Source organism: Callithrix jacchus, chromosome 8 (assembly GCF_049354715.1).
Source record: "Callithrix jacchus isolate 240 chromosome 8, calJac240_pri, whole genome shotgun sequence".
NCBI classification, from domain to species: Eukaryota; Metazoa; Chordata; class Mammalia; order Primates; family Cebidae; genus Callithrix; species Callithrix jacchus.
In genome coordinates, this window is record NC_133509.1 from 39,923,810 (window position 1) to 39,941,836 (window position 18,027).

Here is an 18,027-nt window from a genome sequence, read left to right on the forward strand (position 1 = left end):
GCTCAAGCTTTAATTTAGAAGCCAACACATCTGATAAAACTTCAACTTTAAATTAACCAAAAGCATTGGCTTTAATTCTGGTGCTTACCATCTTGGGCCATTTGCAAATGAGCTAAAGAAGCTGCTCAAATGTGATTTACTTCCTAAGAGGAACGGGGTTATGTTCAGGTTAAGTTGGAATCTCAAAAAGGGGAAATACCATTTGATAGCATCTGTGGGTCACAGGTCACAAGCATAGGTAAAAGCTGGTGCTGTTCGGAAAACACTGTTTGCCATGTCTGGGAGGCACACAGGATAAGCAGCTTATAATTATTAGGTTGAAAGTTGTCATGGACTTTTTAGAAGAGGATATAAAGTTACTTATCCAAACATGACATGGTCTCAGAAATATAATTTTCGGGTTATATTCCTGAGAATTTAAATGTCCTTGTGGGAAATTCTACTTGAAATTAGGGGGAGAAAACCCCAAAATAACTACCCAAGAGGAGTGTGTTGTAATAAAAAGGGTGGAGATGGGGAAACCCTTTTCTAACTCAGGATCAAGGTTTACTCCAGACTTGACCTGCTCCTGTTCATCTCTGACAGTCACATGGCTCCTGTGTCCACACCCTCAGCCCTACAGAGACAAGGTGGAGGGCTCACAGCATTGGAATGAGAGGGCATGCCCTGCTCCTGTCAGCACCTGCACAGCCTTTCCTGCCCCAGTGCCTGGTCTCAGGTGGTTTACTCCCTCTTCATCAACATTTGCCCCTCCCACTGCCCCCAGAACTCCTGGGGCTCTGCGCTCCTCTGGGTCCTGTCATATCCACCACCTGCTGGGCCAGAGGTGCGAGTAGAATCCCAGGCCTGAACCCTCATGCCCCTGCTGCCCCCAGTGGAGCCCCCTAGACAAGATCACTGAGAGTGGTGATTTAAACACATCTGGTCAGGGACTGCCAGGCTCTGTGGCCTGTTGCCTCTTCTGGGATACAGCAAGTACTGTCAAGTTGAATTTGAGCTGGAAAGCCCAAACGGATGGAGGGAGGCCAAGCATAGCTGTGCCACACCCCTAAAGGAAGTGATACTACTGGTTGCAGGGTCTGCCCTTCATTCAGGGCAGGACAGTGGCAGAGGACATGGGTGTCACTTGGGCTAACCCTCACAGATGGAAATGTTTTCTGCAAATCTTTGGTGAGCACCAAACATGACCGCAGCATTACCCTGATGGTACATCAGAATCACCATAAAGGTTTTCTAAATTACAGATGTCTGAACAACCTCTGACACCACCACACACCCATGTGCGCACATACACACACACCCATCTTCTGACGCAAAAGCTCTGGGCTCATGGTCTGACTATCTGTACTTTGCAAAGGGTCCAGGAGGTTCTAAGGCACAGAGAGGAACTGCTCTGCTGTCTGACAAAAGAGGGAAATAAAATAGATGAATCTGTAGGGCAAAGTTACCATGACTTAAATGTAGTTATTCCTTGTGGATGAAAACTGTCTCACTAAACTAAGTGTATGCGAGAAACCCCTGGTTCTAAAACTGGTCACCCCCAATACTGTTGACTGAGTGGCAAATCAGTGAATGTCTGGATTTGTAAGCCCCTGGAGCTTTACCTTTCAACTCTTCAGTCTTCTCTTGAAGCTTCAGCTGTATTTTTTCTTTCTCTGTTTCCAGTTCTGAATTATGCTTCTGAAGCTTTGCCAATTTCTAGCAGAGGGAAGGGGGAAAAGCAAACTTTTTTGAAAAACCTCACTTCAAGTTGTCACCATTGCCTTGGCAAAAGATGTATATTCTTAAATAAGTTTATTTTTTCTCAGCTCCTGTCCCTAGATAACAGCCTGCACCAGCCCACTGTAAGATGCTGCCATTACTTCCACATGCAAGGGCTCAACGTGGCTTCAAAGGTGACACTGACACTATTCCTGACCCAGTAAGCAAGGGCTCAAACAAGGAGAAAGGATACATCTAGAGGCTCCTTGATGTCAAGGATGTACCTCTTCCTTTTGCAGAGCTTCTCAATAGCCAGGGGACTTTATGTATCCAATATGCTATGATTACGCAGTTGATGCCATAAAGGAGATTCACACTTTGCAATTGTTATGACTCAGGAAGGATGTGTGAGCACAGCAGAATTCCTATCATTTCAACTTCTCCTGGTAAAGTGTCTGCTGGGCTGGCAGCAGGCCCTGTGGTGCTGACTGATGGTGACAGGCAGCTGCTGATGCCCACCGCAGCAGTGTTGGTGCACCCAGCACCGGGTCATGGGAGGGCAAAGGGATGTCTTCTGGGCCTCCAAGCTACCAAACCTGGGTGCTAAGACTTTGAAAATGCAGCAGAGGCCAGGTGCGGTGGCTCACGCCTGTAATCCCAGCACTTTAGGAGGCCAAGGCAGGTGGATCACTTGAGGTCAGGAGTTCAAGACCAGCCTGGCCAACATGGTGAAACCCCACCTCTACTAAACATACAAAAATATTAGCCGGACGTGGTGGCGGGTACCTGTAATCCCAGCTACTCAGGAGGCTGAGGCAGGAGAATCGCTTGAACCCAGGAGATGGAGGTTGCAGTGGGCCAAGATCATGCCACTACACTCCAGCCTGGGTGACAGAGACTCCTTCTCAAAAAAAAGAAAAAAGAAAAAAAAATGCAGCAGCGTGAATGGTAATAAAGACCATCTTCCTAGAACACACTAGCTCATACTTTTGCAGGGACTCACCGTAGACATTTGGCTAGAGTATTTCATCTGACCATTTTATTCTCACAACAATTCTGTCAGCCCTTTTTTGTTATTCTCATTTTTTTATGAGGAAACTAAAATTCAGAGAGGGTAAGAGACTTAGCCAAGGCTGTCCAGCCAGACAAAGGCAAGATTTCAATCTAGGGCATCTGGTTTTTACATTGACTGCTCTTTTCACTACACTGGAGATAAAAACCCTACCCTAACTTTGCAGTGCTGTTCAGGGGGAGATGTTTCCAGGGCACAGACCTTAAGGACAAGTCACAGGGGACCAAGGTCATGAAGAAAGGGAAGGGGCAGCCAAAGCTCTTTGGGCCTTTCGTTACTTTGAAAACTCAAAAAAAGAAAACCTATGTTGCATTTCTAATTATTACCCCCCTCCCTTCCCCTAGACTTGAATGCGCTGATCTCGCTTTTCCTAAAAAGGGAGGCTCCCTTTGGTAATGGAAGTTGAAAGCAAAATCTGATGTGCTCTGCAGAAATCCGCCTCATAGGAAAAGCCTGCAGGGCTCCTCTTTTTCACAGAGAGTCCGCATCTTTCCCTCCCAGCTCACAAGCCCACGGCTCACCTCTTCCACGGTACCCCTGTATCTCTTCCCCCTCTCCTCGTAATGCTGCCTGTGGGTGGCTGCTCTTTCTAGCTCTGTTTCCAGCTTCTGAATCTTTTCCACATCCCCAGCTCGAAGAGCAGCCAGGCTGGTCAGCTTCTCCACCAGCCCATGGTTTTCTTTGTTCTAGAGAAAAGAAAATCCAATGTTTAGAGGTTTATCCAAAAAGAGATGCTGTTCCATTTAATTCTCACAGCCTTTGACACGGAATCCAAATCCAAGCAGCTGCTTTAGGCTGATCACACTTATCACTGCACTGACACTTGTTGATCTTCTCCACGGTGAAACCAGCATGGCAAGATCTTGCTGGGTACATGTCTTCCCAAACTGGTGGCTGTTTTAACGTGGGACATTTCCAGTCCTAGAGAACCAGGACAACCCTACTGCTATGGGCCAAACTTTGCCCCCCAAAATTTGTTTGTTGAAGTTCTAACCTCTGAACCTAGGCCTTTAGAGAGGGAATTGAGTGAAACGAGCCCTCAGGGTGAGCCCTACTCCAATATGATTGCCATCCTTAGAAGAAGGGGGGAATTAAGACACAGGCACAGGCATGGAGGGAAGATCATGTGAAGACAAAGGGAGGTGCCAGCTACCCACAGGCTAAGGAGAGAGGCCTCAGAAGAAACCAACCCTGCGAATATCTTGATATGGGACTTCCAGCCTCCAAAACTGTAAGACAGTATACTTCTGTTGTTTAAGCCATCCAGTCAATGATACTTTGCTGTGACAGTCCTGCAAACTAACACACCTAAAACGGAGCTCAGGCAGCATCAGGACTCCTGCCTGGCATTGCTGTGGCTATTTTTTTTTTTTTTTTTTTTTGAGACGGAGTTTTGTTCTTGTTGCCCAGGCTGGACTACAATGGCTCAATCTCGGCTCACTGCAACCTGTCTCCCGGGTTCAAGTGATTCTCCTGCCTCAGCCTCCTGAGTGATGGGACTACAGGCGTGTGCCACCATGCTGGCTAATTTTCCATTTTTAGTAGAGATGGGGCTTCTCCATGTTGGTCAGGCTGGTCTCAAACTCCCGACCACATGTAATCCGCCTGCCTCGGCCTCCCAAAGTGCTGGGATTACAGGTGTGAGTGACTGTACCTGGCCTGGCCACTGCTATTTTTAAGCGCTATTCTGCGCAAACTGTGTAGCATGCAGGCCTGTTATGCAACAGCACAAAGAAGGGAAACCCACCTGACTCCAAGTCTATTTGTTCACACACACACTCATTCATTCAAGAGCCCTGTGGTATAGCTTAGGGCTAAGTTTAAAGCTCACCTTAGGAGAGGCTCAGGTTTATTTAAGACAGGCCTGGGAGTGAGTTTTATGGACCTGGACACTGTGTGTTCCATAGCCCTCCCCAACAGCTGAGAGCATATGGATGTTTCTTTTCCTACCAGTGGGAATGGTATGGAGAATCTTCCCAAACTAGGCAGGGCTGTAGCCAGACCCTAAGGCACCTGTGGGAAAATTAGAACTGGCAGCTCCTTTGAGCTGATGCAATCCCAAGGCAGCATGCTTGGCATGCAGACAGCATCTTTGAGCAAATTAGGAGGTATCTTTGCCTTAAGGCAGCACAGCTTCACACAGGAACACCTGCCTTGATAAGTGGAGGCAGGCTGGATTTCAGTCCCACCTGCTATCTGAGGTAGGCACATTTGTGCAGTATACAACCTCTGCCACCACAGGCAGCAACTCTACAGTGTACTTCTGTTTCCTAGCTCATGGGGTCCACGTAAATGGTGTGAACCTCCTAACATGGGCATACATATTAATAGCACAGCTAAGAAACTGCTCCAGAACAAAATACACCCATGTAAGAAAACGTAGACATAAAAGATGCACTACGAGCACCTACCTGATCTTCCAACTTTTTCTGCAAACGCTGGACCCTGTAAGTAAGCTGAATGTTGAGCACGAATCGTCGGATACTCTGGAATCTGCGTCTGGCCAGCCATGCCCGTGCGTATTTCTGCAGGATCACGGCCTTGTGTTCTTCCAGCATCTTTAAAACAAGATTTTGTGAAATATAAACTGGACCCCAACTCCTCCTCTATGCCTCCAACCCTGAAAGATGTAACTGCCACAGTGTAGAAAATGAGTTTCTTCTTGCCAACCTGCAGAGCCATATCACACCTAGACTTTTCAAACAATAACCAAAGCCTACCTATAGCAGGTGTGTATGAACAGATACTCTCATACTAGAACTCCCTTGTCTCCGGGAAGGTCTTTATGCAGAAAAGCAGTCTTGCTATTGTTGGTAAAAAATGGTATGAGAAACCCATGCCCCAAGAAATTGGTCTCTGCCATAACTTTCTTTTTTCTTTTGTTTCTTTTTGTTGTTGTTGCAGAGACTAGTTATCTCAGAAAGATACTTGCCATATTCAGCATCAAAGCAGTTGTACTAGGGCCAGGCCTATAGCTCACATCTGTAATCCCAGAGCTTTGGGAGACCCAGGAGGGAAGATCACTTGAGGCCAGGAGTTCAAGACCAGCCTAGGCAACTTAGCAATATCTCATCTCTACAAAAAAATGTAAAACTTAGCCAGGTCTGGTGGCATGTACCTATAGTTCTAGCTACTCAGGAGGCTGAAGCATAAGGGCCCTTTTAGCCCAGGAGCTCTAGACCAGCTTTGGCAACATAGAGACCCATTCGCTATGAAAAAAAAAAAAGAAAAATTAGCTGGGCATGGTGTCTTGGGCATGGTGTCTCAGGCCTGTGGTCCCAGCTGCTCAGGAGGCCAAGATGGGAGGATCGTTTGAGCCTAGGAGGTTGAGGATGCAGTGAGTTGTGATTGTGTCACTGCACTCCAGCCTGGGCAAGAGAGTGAGACCTTGTCTCAAAAATAAATAAATATATTGTTTTTAAAAAGGTGATTCCAGGAGTTAGCCAGAAAGAAACCCCCAAAATATACTGTTCAGGTTTTCAGCTTTAAAATATCTTTGGACAACTTTTTAATTTTTTCATCAGAAGTGACCAAATTGAGATGGTGAAATCTCTGAGACCAAACTTTTGTCCTATCTCAACCCCTTTCCCATCCACTCAGGATGGATCATACACCCCTATGCCGAAGTGAACACTTACTGCTCTCCTGCCTCCTTGAAAGAAAGAAAACTATATCTTTGCCATATGAAACTCATCACCCCTTTCTGGGTCTGAAGCTGCTGCCCCTAAAAGTGCCATCTCATAGTGCTTTGTATTAGTCAGTGCTAGAGCAAAACTGAATAGCTTATGTACAAAACTGGTTCAATTTTACATTACTCTGAATTGGTTTCTTTGGATTTGGAGCATGCTGGCCCACCCCATCTGGCTGTGAGAGCTCTCTCCAGTCTGTGGGCTGGCAGTGTGCTGATCTTTTAAAGTTTCTTTCCCCACTCAGTCTCTGCTTCAGGTGAGGTCTGCTGGGGGTACGGCCTGCACATTATTGGCCTAAAATATACTTTCCTTTGGTGCCAACTGTGAGAAAGAGAAACTAACAGTCCTACTGGGTGTGTGTGTGTGTGTGTGTGTGTATTTCAAGACAGGATCTCCCTCTGGGGTGTGGTGTGGTGTGTGTGTGTGTGTGTGTGTGTGTGTGTGTGTATTTCAAGACAGGATCTCCCTCTGTCGCCCATGCAGGCTGGAGTGTACTGGCGTGATCATAGCTCACTGCAGCCTCGAACTCCTGGGCTCTCGGGATGCTGCCACTTCAGCTCCCTGATTAGTTGGGACTATAGGCATGAGCCACAGCACCTGGCAGAATCTCCTTTCTGGCTTGGCTGACATTTTGTGCAAAGCGAGGTTGCCCATAGTGAAGTCTCTCCCTGGGCCCTATTTCGTTCTCAGTAAGGAAGGCCTGTACACCCTTCCCTCCTCTACAGAGAGGTTCGCTGTACCTTTCGATACCTCCTCCTTGCCAGGAATCCTCGGGTGTAGGCCTGGATGGTGATGGTAGCCACGCGAATCAGCCGATACAGACTGCAAACAAGATATCCACGGCAGTGCTTCTGAATGATTATGGCTGCCCAGGCTTCTTTTAAGGCCATTGCAGTAATAGCTTTCCTTGGTTAACAAGGATGAAGAGTGAGTCTGTTATCCACAGGGCATCAACTTCCATAACAGAGCTGCAGGCTTGGCTAACATGTGTTTAGTAAGGAAGGTTCAAATATGTTGTACGTCTCCTCATTAAACTCTCTGAGTGTTTATCCTAATGCCTACTCGAGGCCAATCCCCAGTTCCCTCTCCTTGAAGAACCACATGGGCACTTTCTCTTCCTATTCAGGCCAATCGACTCACCTCCCCTCAGGTGCCCACAGAGACCATGACAAGGAGACTGTGCACTGGCGCTGCACTTGCTCATTCATGTCCTCATTCATTCATGTGGGAAATGATGCTGGAGCCTCCAGATCAAGGCTGGCAAATGGTGGCCCATGGGCCAACTCAGGCTGCTGCCTGCCATTGTCAAGCTTTACTGGAACACAGCTATATTTACAACTCACCCATGGCTGCTTTCATGGCATGGTAGCAGGAGAGATTGCCCTCAATGCCTTACACAGTTATCATTTGGTCCTCTACAGAAAAAGTTTGCTGCCCCTGTCCAAATGACTAGAGGTGAAGATAATGTTCCTGTCTTTAGAGTTCACAGCCTCATGTACAGAAAGACTAACAAATGGCCAAGAAAGAGAAAAAGTAAAATTCCCACTAACAAGCCATGTAAGTGAGAGGGGAAAAAATGGTTATTCAGCTTGGGAAGAGCTGATACAAGCCAGCCCTTGATGGAGTAGGATGTCTGTACACAGTGGAGGCTGGAAAAGGCTTTCAGAATGAGGGACCAGCATGAGTAAAGGCACGGAGGCCCAGCAATGCCTGAAATACTCAGAGAAGGAGTTTTTTCAGAATCCCTAGAATAATAAAATGCATAAAGAAAATCAGTCTTCAGTGAGGTTAGAAAAATAGATGGGCACCATTTGTTATATTAAAAATATATTTGTTGAACACTTGCTATGACAACTACCATGCTAGGTCTAGGTATGGATGACCCAACAAGTGTGGTCCCTGTCCTCATGGAGCTTCCATTCTTATGAATGCACCCAGGCTATGGAGGGCTTTGAATACCATGTCAGAGACTGAATGCTATTCTATAGGAAACAGGGGTCTTTAGATGAATTAAAGGCGGGTGCAGAGCAGTGGCTCAGTCAGGCTCTGATGCAGGAAGATGGGAGGGAGATGACAGGTGGAGCACAGTGCCATCAGAGTACAAGGCAGGTGATGCTGTGAGCCTAACCTGGGGACAGCAGTGGGATGCAATGAATGGGACAGGCAAGAGGTCAGCAGAGCAGATCAGGCCCTGGTGAGACCCACAGGGAAAGGCAGCACGGCCTTGGAGGGGAAGATAACTGGTTTCCTTCTCTAGAAGACTGCTGTTATCCGCTGAGCTGGAAGCACAGGAGGGTGAGCCAGCCTGGCTGTGTGTCCACGCTGGTCATGCAGAGGCCAGATGGTGCCACAGGCCAGCCTCAAGCCGAGGAAGAAGTCAGGCTCACAGACACAGCCTAACCCTAAATGCCAGCCTTCTCAAGCAACCTCACAGGATCCCAAGGAAGAAGCAGGACGGGCAGAGAGAAACACACAGTTTATCTAGGAGCACCCTGGTCTCATGCTTTCCAGCAGGTACACCGAAGCCCCGAAAGTCCCGGAATGACCCTGGTCCTTCAGTGGGCTAGCAGGGTCGTGTGGACTCTCGGGACCCCCGAGGCAGGTGGGATCGGCATAGCTGATGGACCACCCTCCCCTCAGCCCTCCGCTCAGCTGGGGCTGCTGTAGCCTTCCTCCTCAGGGGTTGTGCGATGGGTTTGCTGCCAGGCCTTGCCAGGGACCCCCTCTGCCATGGTGTACCCTCCAATGTGGCAGGCAGGCTAGTCCCTGGCTATTATTTGCATCTGTCCTTTGGATTTTCACTAGGGCCTTGATGGTCTTTGGCATTTTCAATTCCCACAGGAAAGGCCCTGGGCCTCTCCCTGGGCTTCTGGAACTCTGACTCTCCTTAGTAACACTCTCACCAGGGCTTCCTCCCTACAGGTCCCTGGGTCTCAGCTCACCACGCAGACACCAGGCAGAGCCAGCACTACCTGCCCCTGAGAGATGAACCCTTCTTGCCTCAATGCTTGTGACCACAAAAAGGGACCCATGCACAGCTGCACCCTGGGTCACAGGAGAAAGGTCCTTTGTCCTTGATGGCTGCTCCCCCAGAGATGATCCGCACAGAAAGCCCCACAGTTCCACATGTGTTCCTTGATTCCAACATACCTCACGGTTTGCTGACCCCGGAAGTACTGCTGGATTATCAGGGCGGCTCGTCTCTCCCGGAGGAATTTTTTCCTCTGGAGCCAGCCACGAATGTGCTTTTGTATCATCACACAACTCTGCCGCAGTTTATCCAGTCGAAGTTTCTCTAAATAAGCCACTTGTCCGGCTCTGAAGAAAATTTTGGTTTTACCAAACTGGTACTGATTAGAATCCTAGAAGAGAAAAATGATAGAGGCAGAATTAAAATCTTTCAGATTGTCTATAGCATAATATTTGGAAAAGACCTATTTTGCCATTTAGAGCAGAAATATTCATATTGTGATCTAGAAATGCATCCTTTGAGTTGTTTGTTTAAAGTCACACTGGAGGAAGAAATGGGACTCAGGCTGTGGAATCCATCTGTGAGCGAGAAGGGGAGTGAGGGTCACGTGCAGCGATTCTCAGCTGGGCTCCCAAGAACCTCAGCTGCTCTCACGTGGTCTCCACATCAGAGTAGAAGAAACTGGGGAAGTTTGGTTTTCTGTCTTCATTCTGGGTTCTCTTCACCACCACCTTTGCAGGACCTTGGAACTCCCCATTCTTTCCCATCACAACTCATCACTGCAGCAATGACATCAATCCACACTGGGCACCATGCCTGGAGCCACATGACTCAACAACCACCCCAACTGACCATATCCTATAAGCCTGGTCCACAGAGGACAGGGTTAGATCATGGGAGAACAAAGCAGGACATGAGGACACTGGGGAGGCCAGGGTTTGGATGTAGGTTCCCAATGGGGATTCACGGCCCAGGGAGTGCTCTGCTATGGTCTCCTTAGCAGATAAATGCTCAGGGCATCTTTTCTTTCTTCTCAGGTGTTCATGATTACAGTCCTGAGAGTCCGACACAAAGATGAAACAGCACGTGTGGGAGATGTGCTTCCAGGAAGGAGACCACACTCCCAGGAGGTGGGGAAACTAACCTGGATGAATCTGTGTAAAACAGCCTTGCACACCTCCTTTTTATCGCTGAAGGAAAGCTCTTGCTTGGTCATGAGAATGCTGTAGCGGCTGTAGAACTCTATGTATGTCCACCTGGAAAATCAAAGGGGATCAAAGCCAGGCGTGTCAGAGGAAGCATGTTGTGTCTGGGGACTCCGCTGCCTTACCTGCCACTGTTGTCACAGGGCATGGGTGGTGGAATCTGTCCTTAGGATGATGGCACTGATCTTTGATACCCCCTGCCTGAGACACTACCAAGACACCCTGAGCATACCTGTCTGCCCCAGCAATTGTCCTTCTCCCACTCAGTGTCTTCCCCAGCACCCCGGAGAGGCAGTGGGGCCGCCACCAGCAGCTGAGATGCAGTGATGGGGTAAGGAGATGTTGGTGGCCACTGTCCCCCACAAAGCCTATTTCTCACCCTCTTCTAGACTTCCAAAAGGGCAATGGGAAAATCTTGGGGCACTTTACAGAAGCTGAAAGCATGTGACAAAAATCATGGCAGCCACATCCTTGGTTCTCAGCACAGCTCTAAAGTCGGGCATTTTCCCCTGCAAAAGAAGGATGGACAACATACCTGGAAGGGTAGCTCTGTGCACTAATGCGAATCGTTTCTAGCACACCGCAGGCTCGCAGCTGCTGAACAATTCTTTTGGAGTCAAATCTTAAAAAATAACAATGTTATTATGTGTTAAGATATCGTAATTGCTGAATATGCCGACAGGCATAGCAGACCTGCCTAGACTGTGGCCCCATGCCAGGTGTCCAGCAGAGACTTAATAAGTTTCTGTTGTATGACCAAGAAAAATAGCCCCTCTGCAAAACAGTCCAGCAAGATGCAGTGGGATAGAGAAAGGAGCAGCTGACTCTGATGGAGGCGGCAGGGAAATGGTCTTGGGGGAACTGGCCTTTGGGTTGACCTTCAAATGACAACCAGGTAGAAAGAAATGTGCTAGCTTGCCTGGCCCAAGCACGCACTGATGCTTGAATTTCCTTCACAAAATACCCAGCAGGTGGCTCTGCAGCTTAAGTCTCACCCATCTAGTGACCCACAGACACTCCCACCTCCATAGACAATGCATCCCCCTTCAGGCGCCTCTTTCAGCTCTAGTGAGCTACAAGGGACTCTTTATACCTTACATTCACAGACTTTGGGTCTCTTCCATAGGGTACCTGAGAACAAGCCTAATGCCTCATGCCATCATGTGGGAGGACAAATCTTTGGATCTTTTACGACCTTCTACAAACATACATCTCATTCTTTTTTTTTTTTGACAGAGTTTTGCTTTGTTACCCAGGCTGATTTTTTAAAATCTAGCCTTTTTGCTTAGCCCTGGAGATGAGGGGGTTTTTAACCAGAGAGGCTAACATTTTACGTAAAGGGCAGCATTGTTTTGAATCATTAAAAAAACCTAGAAACAGGGTACAGCTCAAGACAATTGGAAGCAAATTCTCCAACTTTATGGCAGAAACTGCCTCCCCGCATCTTCACCGTGTGTCGCATAAGAACACTTACTCAAAGGGTAACTTCTCATCATTTGGCTTAATGCATCGAACGTAGTGCGGTGTCGTCGCATTGAGGGTCTCCATGAGCAAGTACAGAGAGCTGCGGAACTAGGAAACAAAGCTAGAGATCAAACATGGCTCTGAAATGAGGTACTGCTTACCTCATGGTAAAAAGCAGCCCAACCTTTTTAAGCTACTCAATAGGAAGAAAAGTTAACTTTGCACATAAACATCTATCACGAAAGGTTTCAGTCCATGACTGTGGTTTATCAGCATATTCTACTGTTCTGAACAGAACACTTCTCTAATACTCCCAAACAGCGGAGAACTTAATAAACCATGTGATTGTGCACAAATGTGGTTTGCTCCAGCGCGTGCTGCCTTGGAGGTGGAAGAATGACGACGATGAACTTCCTGCAGTGGAGCGCATGTCAGATTGGAAGAGCCCCAGCGTCTGTCCATGTCTGAGTGCCCTGGCTCCCCAGGGCCTGGCCCTGCCTTCAGCCCCCTTGCTCTCAAACACCTTCCTAGTACCTTGCTCCCCACGGTGGTCCGGAAGTGCTTGCTGTTTGGCTTGATGACTTGCTTGGCAGATTTAACCGTAATCATCGAACTAAAAGGAGAAGGAGGAACTTGATTTTCTTGAAAAAAGCTGGCACAGAGATGAAACTGGAAAGAACAGAGAGGATCTCAATGTCCAAAAGCAACTGTGTGCAGTCCTTACTCATACAAGCCACATCAATGGTGGGTGGAAAACGACCTCACCACCCCCTACAGCCAAATCTCAATTCCACAAGAGGATCATCTTCCCTAGGGATGGCCCGTGGCTTCTTTCCCCAGAACAGGAACAGAGAAGAAAAGTGTGTGAATATCTCTGTGTGGGTATCGCTCTGCATGGGTATCACTGTGTCAGAAAGTGGAATATCTATTATTCTCACCTCCATGCCTCGCTCACACTGTGTCTCCACCTGGAATCTCCTCCCTCCTACTCCACATTCTCATCCCTGAAGATGCAAACCCTACCCATGAATCTGTTAAAATGTTTTCTAGCCCCACCCCCTTCACAATTAATGAATTAATCCCAAATTCTCTGAACCATCTTCATCTTGTATTTGTACCTCTTATAAAGCACTTACTACATTCTGCCTTGTTTCAGTCATTTCTTTGAATGTCTTATCTTCTCTCAGAGTGAATTTCTTTTTTTGTTTTGAGACAGGGTCTTGCTCTGTTGCCCAGGCTACAGTGCAGTGGGGACATCATGGCTCACTCCAGCCTCCACCTCCCAGAGCCAAGCATTCTTCCCACCTCAGCTTCCCAAGAAGGTGGGGCTACAGGTGTGTCACCACTCCCTGCTAATGTTTTTCATATTTTTAGAAGACACAGAGTCTTGCCTTTTTGGCCAGGCTGGTCTCAAACTTCTGGCCTCAAGCAATACACCCACTTCTACCTCCCAAAGTGCTGCAATTACAGGCGTGAGCCACCACATCTGGCTGGAACTGTGATTTTTTTTTTTTTTTGAGACGGAGTTTCGCTCTTGCTACCCAGGCTGGAGTGCAATGGCGCAATCTCGGCTCACCGCAATCTCCGCCTCCTGGGTTCAGGCAATTCTCCTGCCTCAGCCTCCCGAGCAGCTGGGATTACAGGCACACACCACCGTGCCCAGCTAATTTTTTGTAATTTTAGTAGAGACGGGGTTTCACCATGTTGACCAAGATGGTCTCGATCTGTTGACCTTGTGATCCACCCGCCTCGGCCTCCCAAAGTGCTGGGATTACAGGCTTGAGCCACCGCGCCCGGCCGGAACTGTGGTTCTTTAATGATTGTGTTAGCTGTCCTTCCTATCATCTGCATGTTTGATTTCTGATTTTGCATATGGTAGAGATTTACAATAGTTATCTTTTTGTATCTGTGAGCTACAACTTACCACTGTTCAGAGAGTTCACACACACACTCACACACACACATTCTCTCTCTCCTTACTCTTTCCTTATATATATTTAGATCCATGTCAATTATAAAATAACTTTAGTTGCCCCTAGGACTTTACAGACCTTGCTTGCTCTCAGGATTTCAACCAGCATGTCATAGACGGTGTCTCTGTTTTTCTCAAGGAAACCTTCACATTTATATTCTACCTATACAGAGAAAGCAATTAATTATTCTCAAAGAAGCCAAAGAAGATAGCACCTAAGTACAAGTTCTATCTCTTTTTTAAGATCAATAAAAAGGCTATAAAGGCAGTCTTACAAAAAGAGGTCTGGTTTTTGTGCGTCACGGCAGTAGACCATTATGTATAAGCTGGGAATGTGTCTTCTCTCCCACCACCTGGATTTCTCATGCACCTGCTGATCACTCTGCACTCACCTGTCAGTTCTCTCTGGCCACAGAGGTCCAGTTGCTCCCTGTGGTATGTGCAGTTCATACAGGAACACCTGACTCAGGGTGCCCTTTGCCTTTGAAGCCACCAGGAGGAGGAAAAAGCTCAGTGGTGTTCATTGGGTTCAAACAGACATCTTTTCCTAAATCAACATCAATATGGCAGAAAGGATAGAAAAACTGGCTGGGTGAGGTGGCTCATACCTGTAATTCCAGCACTTTGGGAGGCCGCGGCAGGTGAATCACCTGAGGTCAGGAGTTTGAGACCAGCCTGACCAACATGGAGAAACCCCATCTCTACTAAAAATACAAAATTAGCCAGGCGTGGTGGTGCACGGTGTAGTCCCACCTACTCAGGAGGCTGAGGCAGGAGAATTGCTTGAACCCGGGAGGCAGAGGTTGCAGTGAGCCAAGATCATGCCATTGCACTCCAGCCTGGGCTACAAGAGCGAAACTCCATCTCAAAAACAACAACAACAAAAAAACAGACAAGAAAAGCCAACCAGCTGACCATCAAGCCTTCGAGAGCCACCAAGCCCTCAGAGTCAGGTTTAGAGTGGATAAACGTCTGCACTCTAAGCTGGCTTAGAAAACCTCTCCATGCTGCCCTTTCTGATGAGTAAGGCTTCTCAAGCCCCCCACACCATGGCATATCCAGAGTGAAAGCTTAAACAGTCAACGCCCCCCTAGTTTATGCCTCTGGATTGCATATTTTAATATGGGATAATATATTTTTCATAAATTAAAAAGGTATATTAAAATTAATTTTAAAATTGACAATGAGGAAACAAGCTTTGGAGGGTGCTGGAATCCAGAGGCAGAGGGTTCCCTGGGGATGGCCTCTGCTTTGTCACCCAGGTAAGGAAGTGTCCTTGCTGGTAGGTTAAGATCCAGGAATACTGGCTGTTTGTAAACACTTCTTTGTGAGTGAAGTACATGGACGGCTGTACAAACTCTTCCAGAATGGTGGTGTGAACCACTAGTATAGAGAGGCAAAGGTAGCAAATATAGAGCTTTCCTGATCTGGGTGGGCATCTGTGGGGACAGTGTCACAGGCAGCGGGTGCCTCTGTTGGGGACTCTGGGACCAAAGGAAGATGTGCTGAGTTGCTACATCTAAGCTAAGCTGCCTTGCATTCAATATGACCTGGTTCCCCTGGCCAGTGAGACTGAAAACCTGATCTAATCCCATAGTGAGTTCTTCCCACCAATCCGTAATCCATCCCAAAGGGAAACTTCTTGAAAGTGGCAGGTGAGAGAATTACAGAAACTAGTGACCAACTCTGACTCACAGCACCAGCCTCTGCAATAAACACAGACAAGCATGAGCCTTTCCCATGAGCCCTGACACTAGGCTGGGCCACCAGGGCAACACCCAACCAGGACATGAGAAGAGGTATGAGCTTTCCTTAAGAAAGGAAAACAAGTAAGAATGTGCATGGAGGCAAGGTGGTTATGGTGATTTTTTCCTTCTGATTTCTAAGCTTTCAGTGATGTGATTTTAACAAAAATTTTTCATTTTACAGAAGTCACATTTGTTTAGTAGAAAGAAAAAGGAGACATATAAAGAAGAAAAAAGACACAAAAGATGAAAAAAGCACAAAGATAACCTAGAAAACCCATCATCATCTCGAGTTAACCTAGGTTACCATCGTAATACAGTCCAGTTTAATCAAAAAGAACTTCAGAAAAAGATACGGCTTTCATCATAGGAAAGAATTATGCTGTCTTGATTATCACAACTTCATACAAAACAAACTGATAAGACGTTAATGAATTCACAGAAATTCAAAATTAGAAGTGAGGTCTTCTAAACAACACATTCGTCTTTAAAGTAGTACAGTTGAAACTCAGGTATTTTGTCATAAAAACAAATCAGGAGCCGTTAACACACACTCATCAAAGCTGCACGGCAAGTATGACTTGAATCTGACCGGAAACGTTCCCGGCCTGCCTACTCCCTCTGGAGACTGTGCTGGTTCTGGGTGGACAGCATTGCTGGAGACCTTCGCAGTACCTTATCGGCAAAGTGCTGGATGACGAAGGATGTGTTTGACATTCTAGGCTTTTCAAACAAAGGATTCTTGTTGACAAAATTATTATACAGCTTTTGAAGCCAGTTTTCATCAGTTCCATGTGGTAACTGAAAAAGAAAAATAAACCAAATAGCAAGTAAGAAAACTAGAGATTCATACAGGCGAGAAATAGCCCTAATTCTAAGAAACCAAGGTGATTTGGCACCTTAGAGTTAACTGTTCTCAATCGGAGGCTATTTATTTGTTTATTTATGTAATGTTATTTATTTTTATTTATTTGAGATGGAGTTGGGCTCTGCCACCCAGGCTGGAGTGCAACAGCACCATCTAAGTTCACTGTAAACTCTGCCTCCTGGGTTCAAGCAATTCTCCTGCCTCAGCCTCCCAAGTAGCTGGGATTACTGGTGCCTGCTACCACGCCCAGCTAATTTTTGCAGAGATGGGTTTTCACCATGTTGGTCAGGCTGGTTTCGAACTCCTGACCTCAGATGATCCACCCACCTTGGCCTCCCAAAGTGTCGTGGTTACAGGCATGAACCACTGCACCTGGCCTTAGAGGCTTTTTAAAAAGCAACTTTAGGCATTAATTTGTCCTTGATCTTAATCTTTAGGGTACTTTTAAAATTATTATTAATTGATGAATAATAATTATAGATATATTTTGGGGTATTTGAGGTGATATTTTAATGGATACATCAATGTCCCTTTAGAAGAACAAAACTTTAAATAGAAATGGTCACAGAATGACTTTAGAATGAAGCATTTTATTTCTATGTAATAGGCAGTATTTTATTTCTTCCCAAAGAAGTCTAAAGGTTGAGGAAAAAAGAGTGTGGCTTCCATTACATAAACATGACTTTTATTCACAGATGAATGGGAAAAGACAGCCACCTGAACAGAGTCCTCCCCTTCCCCTAACTCAGGAAAATAGCTATTCTTTTGTTTTACTTTCTAATTAACTCACTCCTTGAAATAAGGGCATATCTCCTAGTACTAAGCTAGTTGAGAAATTTGTTCTTGATACATGTGATTTTTATTAGACAGAAGGAAACCCCATCTCTACTAAAAACACAAAAATTAGCCGGGCCTGGTGACATGCACCTATAATGCCAGCTACTTAGGCGACTGATTCAAGGAGAATTGCTTGAACTCAGGAGGTGAAGGTTGCAGTGAGTTGAGATCGCACCACTGCTCTCCAGCTTGGGTGACAGAGCAAGACTCTGTCTCAGAAAAAAAAAAAATCCTTTAACCCCAAAACCTTATTACTACTCTCCTAGGGATTATTTGTTCCTGTGGCCCCATGAGAGACACTGCTAGGCTGCCCACTTCAGAGTTTCCCAGAGGGAAATGGTAAGAAGAAAACTCCTAGAGAGCTCTTGTGGTGAATCATATGATGTTGATTTTTCAGCTATAGTTGATGACTCACAAGAACCAGGATATAAAAGAAAACTCAATTCTCATTAGTCACCGACAACTGGAGTGGAATCACCTGCTGTTTTCGTGCCTACTTCTAC

At 46.6% G+C, this 18,027-nt stretch overlaps 1 protein-coding gene across 3 annotated transcripts in view; it reads right to left on the reverse strand.

Moving 5' to 3' along the window:
* The window catches only part of MYO5C (myosin VC), a 106,173-nt gene that overhangs the window by 46,300 nt on the left and 41,846 nt on the right, over nucleotides 1-18,027 (reverse strand). For all 3 annotated transcript variants that reach the window (XR_013521004.1, XM_002753496.6, XM_035259671.3), the window contains exons 13-23: nucleotides 16,495-16,620; nucleotides 14,154-14,237; nucleotides 12,637-12,771; nucleotides 12,113-12,210; nucleotides 11,174-11,260; nucleotides 10,578-10,689; nucleotides 9,613-9,824; nucleotides 7,203-7,368; nucleotides 5,185-5,331; nucleotides 3,295-3,459; nucleotides 1,605-1,698 (exon numbers count right to left, since the gene is read on the reverse strand). Coding sequence is in view for 2 of the 3 variants with exons in the window: in XM_002753496.6 (XP_002753542.3) it covers nucleotides 1,605-1,698; nucleotides 3,295-3,459; nucleotides 5,185-5,331; nucleotides 7,203-7,368; nucleotides 9,613-9,824; nucleotides 10,578-10,689; nucleotides 11,174-11,260; nucleotides 12,113-12,210; nucleotides 12,637-12,771; nucleotides 14,154-14,237; nucleotides 16,495-16,620 (1,426 nt within the window). In the remaining variant the exon portion in view is untranslated. The remainder of the gene's footprint in view (nucleotides 1-1,604; nucleotides 1,699-3,294; nucleotides 3,460-5,184; nucleotides 5,332-7,202; nucleotides 7,369-9,612; nucleotides 9,825-10,577; nucleotides 10,690-11,173; nucleotides 11,261-12,112; nucleotides 12,211-12,636; nucleotides 12,772-14,153; nucleotides 14,238-16,494; nucleotides 16,621-18,027) is intronic.